Source organism: Suricata suricatta, chromosome X (genome assembly GCF_006229205.1).
Source record: "Suricata suricatta isolate VVHF042 chromosome X, meerkat_22Aug2017_6uvM2_HiC, whole genome shotgun sequence".
Lineage (NCBI taxonomy): Eukaryota > Metazoa > Chordata > Mammalia > Carnivora > Herpestidae > Suricata > Suricata suricatta.
In genome coordinates this window covers 40,439,306-40,447,072 of record NC_043717.1, presented here as the reverse complement: position 1 = coordinate 40,447,072, position 7,767 = coordinate 40,439,306, and the positions used below count along the sequence as shown (strand labels likewise).

The window sequence follows — 7,767 nt, the reverse complement described above, 5'->3', positions numbered from 1 at the left end:
TTCCAACCCCGAATTTGTCTCTGCGGAAAACCCAGAGCTACTTCAGATTCTGTCTCCCTCTCTCCACCCCTCCCCAACTCGTGCTCTCTCTCTCAAAAATAAACATTAAAAAAACTAAAATAAATACATTTTAAAATTTGGAATTAAACATACCCATTATATATTAGTCAACAATTTAAGAAGCGTCAAAACAATACTTGAGATAAAGTAAAGGATGGGTACATTGTATCAATGTCATTAACCGGAATGTAATATTTTACAATGTTATATGTTACTTTTGGAAGAAACTGTTATAAGTACATCTGGTTTCTCTGTATTTCTAAAAACCACACGGGAATCCACAACTACGTCAAAAGTTAAAAGCTGAACTAAAATATATTTCCAGTATGTACGTAATTGGTTTTTCCACAATAAGCCTTTTTACCTCTTACCATTAAAAACACGCTTTTCATTTTGTAAACAAAACCAAGCAAGGGGATGGAATCTCATCCCGGGCTTCCCCTAGGCTAGGTGAGGTTTGGCTTTCAGGATCTCCAGGTCCGCCCTCCATCGCCTCTCTAGAAATCTGGGAGGACTAGTATTTTCTTTGTTTGTTGTTGTTGTTAATTTTTAATGTTTATTTATTTTTGAGAGACAGAGCATGAGCAGAAGGGCAGAGAGAGGAAACAGAATCTGAAGCAGGTTCCAGGCTCGGAGCGGTCAGCAGAGCCCGATGCGGGGCTCGAACTCACGATCCGGGAGATCGTAACCTGAGCCAAAATTGGCCGCTTAACAGACTGAGCCACCCAGGCGCCTCAGGACTAGTATTTCCAACAAGGAAGGCCACTCTAGCCCACCTCAGAGGTCCAAATCTTGCTAGCCCAGGAAGTTAACGCCTCTCGCCCTCCCAGCGGGACAGAGCTGGGGAATGCTCGACCCTCTTCCTCTCAGCGAAGGAAAGGCTCCCTCTTGCCCACCCTCCTCTGCTCCCTCTGACTGGCCCTTGCGCATAACTCCCCGGAGGACGCCGCTATCGCTCCCATTGCTCCCAAAACCTGGAACCCGGGCGAGGAGGGTGGTGGCCGCGTTTCCCGCCCAGGATGAGTCATTTCCGGTCACAGATTCCCTCCCCCGGAAGTGAGACCTGATGTAAACACCGGGGCCGGGCGTCAGAGCCCGGGAGGTCAGAAAACCGGGCCGCGGGCGGCACCGACGGCTGGGGTTGCAATCGGGAACGCGCGGAGATCAGGTCAGTACAGCCAGCGGGAAACTGGGACAGGATTCCAGAGTTGGTCCGAGTCTGAGGGAGGGTGCAGGTGGAGGGCTCCTTAAGCAGAGGTTTTGGTGGATGGTGGGAGGAGGATGCCTAGGACAGGGAGTTTAAGTGAGTGCTAGTGTTGGAAGGAGTATGAGGGCGGTCTTGGACATGAGGAAGTGGAGGGAGGTAAGGCATCCCGGAGCAGGGTTCTTGGGTGGCACGGGTCTTAGCAATGGGGGTCCAAAAAAGGGATCTTAAAAGGTCGGGCTGTCCAAAGCATGAGTCTTTGGGGAGTGAGGCGGTCTGGTGGAGGTGGTATAAGAGGGGAAAGTAGGTTTGAGCTCCTGGAGCATGGGGAAGAGGTGTGCTTGGGCAAAGGTCTTGGGAACAGGACTACTAGAGGGGTCCAGGGCAGGCGTCTTGTTGGGGTTGAGTTGTTCCAGGTAGGGGTTTTGGGAGGTATGCACTGGGCAAGAGTCTTGATGGGTAGGGGTGCCCTGAGGCATTTGGGGAGAGGATAGAGAATCTGGAGGAGGAATGCAGGGGGATGACATTCCTGGGGATAGGTCAAGCGAGTCTATGTTGGAGTAAATGACAGCAAAGCACAGGGAAGGGCGGGTCCCAAGGGTGGGCGATTTGGAATGATAGGGGAATTTGGGGTGGGGTCTTTAGGGCCTAAGGAGGTATTGGGGAACATCCAAGCTGGCCCCGGTTGAGCAGAAGTTAGCATGGCACGAGAAGGGGTCATACAGAACTAGGCATGGGATCCTGAAGGGGTTTGGAGAAGGCTTTGAGGAGGGGAGGTGTGAGAGGGCTCTGGGATGGTGGAATAGGCTGGGAGCCTCAAAGCGCATGAGGAGAGGAGGTCCTTTGGATTGTGGGCCGATCATAGCAGGTCTCAGGGCCAGGTCAGGGAGGTATGGGAAGAAGTCGATGTCCTAACCCCCTTTCCCTGCTTATTGACAGGTGGAGTTGGATGCTAGGTCCAGGTGTGAAAATGAGAAGTGGTTCTAGGCCATGTGGGGCATTAGGGCCAGAATTGGCTGGGGGTTCGGAAGAGATATCACTAACCCTCTACTCCATTACTTTCTGACAAGCAGTGAGGGCCACGGAGTAAGAAGGAAATGGGGAATCCAGGGCAGGGCAGGGCTGGAGCTGGGCTCATCCAAGTGTGAGAAAATGGGGGAGTTCCTGGCCATGCTGTTTGGGATCTTGGGAGATTAGAGTGGAGACCCTAGAACTATCCCTATTTTTTCTTAGTTTTTTTTTTTGTTTTTGTTTTTGTTTTTTTGGCAGTCCTGCTGGGGGTAGTACGTGGCAGAGGAGGAGGAAGAAATCAGCTGGGGACAGGAGTTCTAGGACTTGGAGGACAAACCCCAGGACTCTTCCCAACCCTACCCCCATCTGTGTCCAGGGAAGCAGTCCTGGACCATGACTCAGCAGCCACTTCGAGGAGTGACCAGTCTGCGTTTCAACCAAGACCAAAGTGAGAGAGGCTTGTGCCTACACCCTTGTGGGTGGGAGGGAGGGAAAGAATGGTCAGAGGTGGGCCATAGCTTCCACCTGGGCATCCTTTGAGGCAGCCCAAATTCCCCGCCGCAGGCTGCTTTTGCTGTGCCATGGAGACAGGTGTGCGCATCTACAATGTGGAGCCATTGATGGAGAAGGGGCATCTGGGTGAGCCACTGGTGGGGGAGGGGAAATGGGCAGAAGGGACGGGTTGGGCATGGGCTCCCACCCCTACTGACACCCTGGTCCTTGTCCAGACCATGAGCAGGTGGGCAGCATGGGCCTGGTGGAAATGCTGCACCGCTCCAACCTGCTGGCCCTAGTGGGTGGTGGTAGCAGCCCCAAGTTCTCAGAGATCTCAGGTAAGTGCCCTCATCCCATCCCGCCCTTGGCCCAGATTCCCCGGAATCCTGGCCTCCTTCAGGCACCCCGAGGCACTGGCAGATGAAGATGTCAGAGCACCTCAGAGTCCCACAGTGAGGCCTACAGCTTGGAAGTCATGGATCTTATCGCTTGAGAAGCTTGGTGTTTTGCCTTCGCTTAACACTTATTGAATGCCTCCTGTATGCCTTGTCCTTACCTATGGAGCGCTTGCTATGAGCCTGGTACTGTTCTAAGTACTTTACATATATTAACTCATTTAGTCCTCACAGTAACTCTATGTAGTAGGAAGTAATGTCCCTGTTTTTACAGATGAAGAAACTGAGGCCCCGGGAGGTTAAGTGGCTTTTCTAAGGTCACACAACCAATAGGTCATAAAATCTTGGTGGCACTGTCTCCCCAGTATCCTCTTGCTTTGAGTCTTAGGAGCCATCTTGGTCTAAGGGTTTTGTTGATCCCACTGGGACATGGCAAGAGATGCCCTAGGCAGTCACAGAGCCCTAGGATTCATCACAGAAATCTTCTAGGGGAACAGACTGGGACCTTGGAGGCGGAAATAGTTACTAATGGGAGTTACACAGTTCTGGGTGTGAGTCCTGCTTGGTTGCTGGTGGGCAGTGAGGTTCTTGGCCAGATACTCAACCCTGGTGGACAGTGAGGTTCTTGGCCAGATACTCAACCCAAGCCCTTCAAGCCTCAGTTTCTTCATCCTGTAAATAAGTATATAACAGTTTTAGAAACATATTTTCTCAGAAATCACATCCACAAGTGCTCATGCTATATGAGGCCCACACTGGGTGTTAACAAAAGATTAACCAAGTGGGTTGAGGTCCCATGGGGAGTAGGGGTGGGTCTTGTGTCACCAGGGCTGCCCCTCACCCTAAACCTTGGCCCCGACTACGCACCCACCTGCCCAGCAGTGCTGATCTGGGACGATGCCCGGGAGGGCAAGGACTCCAAGGACAAGCTGGTGCTGGAGTTCACCTTCACCAAGCCAGTGCTGGCTGTGCGCATGCGCCATGACAAGTGAGCCTGAGGAGGACTGGGGTGGGGGAGGTAGGAGGTCCCCACAGCAGGCAAGAGGGTTAGTCCTGCATGAGTGTCCCGCCATCCCCTCATGGCCATCCTGTGTTGTGTGTTGCCCACAGAATCGTGATCGTGCTGAGGAACCGCATCTACGTGTACTCCTTCCCCGACAACCCCCGAAAACTGTTTGAATTTGACACCCGGGACAACCCCAAGGGTGAGAGGACCCAGATGTGCAGGTGTGAGGGCAGGAGGCAGTGGATGGGGCAGAGGGGCAGAAATGAGAGGATGGAAGGTGCATACCGGGAAAGAGGGGAAGGGAGAGTAGTTGTGCAGAAATGCTCAGATGGGCTGACAGATGCTCAGTCCATCTTTCCAACCCTTAGCCAGTTCTCTGTCCCCACCCGAAGCCCTGCCCCACCCCCAGGGGGCCCCACATAGCAGAGCAGAAACACCCAGTAAGGACATGGCTGGCTGTGCCAGGGATCCTTGGGGCTCCTGGGGCTGCCACGGCTGCACTGGAAGGTGGAGGATCTGCCTTGCTGCGGGGGAACACAGCCGAGGGCAAGTCCCCCGGGGATTTTATGGGTAACATATATCGTGGAAGGTTAGAGTCTTGGCCCTTATTCTGCTTCTGTCCATTCTGAGACCCTACCTGGTCCCTGCCTCCCCTCAACCATGACACTTTGTTCTCACACCCTAGGGCTCTGTGACCTCTGCCCCAGCCTGGAGAAGCAACTGCTGGTGTTCCCAGGACACAAGTGTGGGAGTCTGCAACTTGTGGTGAGCCATCCAGTGGGCAAGGGTAGGTGGGTAGGAGGGGGGCTGGCTCCCCGTGTGGGCGTTTGGCCTCTGCCTCCCATAGTACCCGAAGCCCAAACGGCTCCTTCCATTGCAGGACCTGGCAGGCACAAAGCCTGGCACTTCATCTGCTCCATTTACGATCAATGCACATCAGAGCGACGTGGCCTGCGTGTCCCTGAACCAGCCAGGCACTGTAGTGGCCTCAGCCTCTCAGAAAGGCACCCTTATTCGCCTCTTTGACACGCAATCCAAGGAGAAACTGGTGGAATTGCGCCGAGGCACTGACCCTGCCACTCTCTACTGGTGAGCACAGGCTATGTGTGGCGGGCTGATGACCCCATGTCACATGATACATGGGCCTCACTGCTGGTCTGTCTTCCAGCATCAACTTTAGCCATGACTCCTCCTTCCTCTGCGCGTCCAGTGATAAGGGCACGGTCCATATCTTTGCTCTCAAAGATACCCGCCTCAACCGTCGCTCCGCGTGAGTACTCCCTGCCCTGCCCTGCCATGTCCCCAATCCCCCCGCCCATGTACCACACCTGGGCTTAGCCAGTGATGCCTACAGGCTGGCTCGTGTGGGCAAGGTGGGGCCTATGATTGGACAGTACGTGGACTCACAGTGGAGCCTGGCGAGCTTCACTGTGCCTGCCGAATCAGCCTGCATCTGCGCCTTTGGTCGCAATACTTCCAAGAACGTCAACTCTGTCATTGGTGAGTGGGAATAGCCCTTGACTGGGGGCACTGCATGGGCAAAGCCCTGCAATTTGGATTTGAAGGAATTTTAAGGCATGGGAAGCTAGAGCCGGTGGCTCGACTCCATCATCAGAGGGATGGCATGTAGACAAAAGTCTCAAAGTAGACCTTACTTAGGCCCTAGGACACCTGAGAGGATTGGAGCATGTGGCTTCCACAGCTTCTAACCTTTTGCCCATCCTCCCCCACTTCCAGCTATCTGCGTAGATGGGACCTTCCACAAATATGTCTTCACTCCTGATGGAAACTGCAACAGAGAGGCTTTCGATGTATACCTTGACATCTGTGACGATGATGACTTTTAAGGACCCTGCGGGTTGTGCCAGGGACCTGCAGTGGCAGACTGCAAAGCCCTCAGGGGGTCAGGAGTGTGGTGAAAGCTACCAACCAGCGAGCATTAATGGAGCAGGTGCCCACCTTCCACTCAGCAGTGTAAGGCCTAAACAGCTCACTTCCCCCATGCACTTCATGGTGACTGTGTGCCCGCTGGACCAGGCTAGGGACCTAGGGAGGGAGCAGACCCCCTGGGGCTCCCAGCCTGGAGAAGATTTACAAGGGCCCAGAGGGAGTGCCCTAATTCAATCTGTGGGGATTAAAAAAAGCTTCCCAGAAAGAGACTTCTCTGATGTGGTGCATATGAATAAAAGGCCCTTAAAGTATTTATGGCTGAACCTGGGGGGCATGGGTGGGGCCTGGAGGAGCCGAAGCGGAAAAGGCCCTGCAGGGGTTTCCAAGTAGGTGTGACCTTGGACCCTGACCAGGAAGAAGTGTTATCCCGCCCAAGTCCTTCTGACGGTCACTGTTTTTCCCTCTGCGTGTCCTCGAATGTCTGACTACTGTGTACTTGAGCTGACAGCACGACCCAGAACAGTCCCCACTTGGGCGCCCCCGCCCGGGGGCGAGTGGGAACACCTTGTTCGGCGGCAGCGACTTGATTTCCCGGCTGCCCTTGCTGCCTCGCAGCTCAGGCACGTTGCTGGCATTTCCGGTCACGTGCAATGTTGCCGCTGCGTAATCCACCTAGATGGTGAGCGTAGCGGCATCTGGGTCCAGACTCCATTTCCCGGTGTCCCTCGCGGTGGAGCGGGGTGTTACGGGGGTTGTAGTCCGGCCGCTCTTCGGGCTGGTCCAGCTACTTTGACCGGCAGGATGTCGGAGGTGCGGCTGCCACCGCTACGCGCCCTGGACGACTTCGTTCTGGGGTCGGCGCGTCTGGCGGCTCCGGATCCTTACGACCGGCAGCGATGGTGCCACCGCGTCATCAACAATCTCCTCTACTACCAAACCAACTACCTTATGTGCTTCGGCTTTGCACTCGCTCTAGCCGGGTGAGGGAGGGAGGGGGACGACGGTTGGCCAGGGATGCCAGCAGGGCAGGGAGGGTGGACTCGCGGGATTTTGAGGAACGGGAGGGGAATGCAAGGCTGGGAGGGCGAGTTCATTAGAAACGGAAAGCCTACGGGGTACGGGAGGGGGGACTTGAAGCAAGTCGATCATGGTTATAAGGAGTGCCTTGGGTGAGATAGGGCCTGAGGGGGATAGAGGGTTAAGAGGATGGAGAAATGTGAAGGGGACTGAAGGGGAAACTGGGTATCAAGGTGGACCCGAAGATACAAGAGGGCCTGAAAGTGGGGGTAGGGGAGACGGATGTGAGTGATGGAGCCAGATAAAGGTGGCCCTGGAGGACGTCGTCGGGCAGATAGAGGGACAGGGACGTGGTCAAATTGAAGGGTTGGGAAAGTGGGATTTTTGAGACTCTGGGCTTGGCGGGGAGCCTAGCTATGATTGGAACTTTCCAGGAGCAGGTATCTCTTGGGGAACTTGAACCAAGAGGGGGGACCTGGGGATGGAAGGCTTGAGAGCAGAGAAGGATGGAGAACCGGGGGGGTGGGGGGGGATTTGGTCAGGGTTGGAAGTTAAGAGTGGTACTGAAAGCCTGAAAGGGTTCTTGTAATGATGGAGGGGAGGGATCTATTAAATGTGGGGACTGGATGGGGAATCTGAAGAGGGGAAGTCTGGTAGGGGGTCTTTTAAGGACTCTGGGCCCTGAGAGA

The 7,767-nt window shown here is 54.5% G+C and overlaps 2 protein-coding genes across 8 annotated transcripts in view; both read left to right on the top strand.

The window, feature by feature from the left end:
* Positions 1 to 1,147: 1,147 nt before the first annotated feature.
* Positions 1,148 to 6,372, top strand: WDR45 (WD repeat domain 45). Of its 7 annotated transcripts, XM_029929876.1 has the most exons (11): positions 1,148 to 1,228; positions 2,652 to 2,723; positions 2,840 to 2,914; positions 3,004 to 3,108; positions 4,045 to 4,153; positions 4,276 to 4,370; positions 4,857 to 4,936; positions 5,052 to 5,260; positions 5,340 to 5,441; positions 5,526 to 5,671; positions 5,909 to 6,372. In XM_029929876.1, exons 2-11 carry the CDS (start codon positions 2,669 to 2,671, stop codon positions 6,016 to 6,018), a joined length of 1,086 nt encoding a protein of 361 aa, XP_029785736.1. In that variant the 5' UTR covers positions 1,148 to 1,228; positions 2,652 to 2,668; the 3' UTR covers positions 6,019 to 6,372. The 7 variants fall into 7 exon arrangements, with proteins under 7 accessions (XP_029785736.1, XP_029785737.1, XP_029785739.1 ...); XM_029929877.1 differs by lacking the exon at positions 1,148 to 1,228 and having other exon boundaries at positions 2,576 to 2,723; positions 4,048 to 4,153; XM_029929879.1 differs by lacking the exons at positions 1,148 to 1,228; positions 3,004 to 3,108 and having other exon boundaries at positions 2,576 to 2,723; positions 4,048 to 4,153.
* Positions 6,373 to 6,749: 377 nt separating this feature from the next.
* PRAF2 (PRA1 domain family member 2) overlaps positions 6,750 to 7,767 on the top strand; it is a 2,990-nt gene continuing 1,972 nt past the window's right edge. Inside the window, exon 1 of the mRNA XM_029930076.1 lies at positions 6,750 to 7,041. Coding sequence (XP_029785936.1) covers positions 6,863 to 7,041 — 179 coding nt within the window. The 5' untranslated portion in view covers positions 6,750 to 6,862. The remainder of the gene's footprint in view (positions 7,042 to 7,767) is intronic.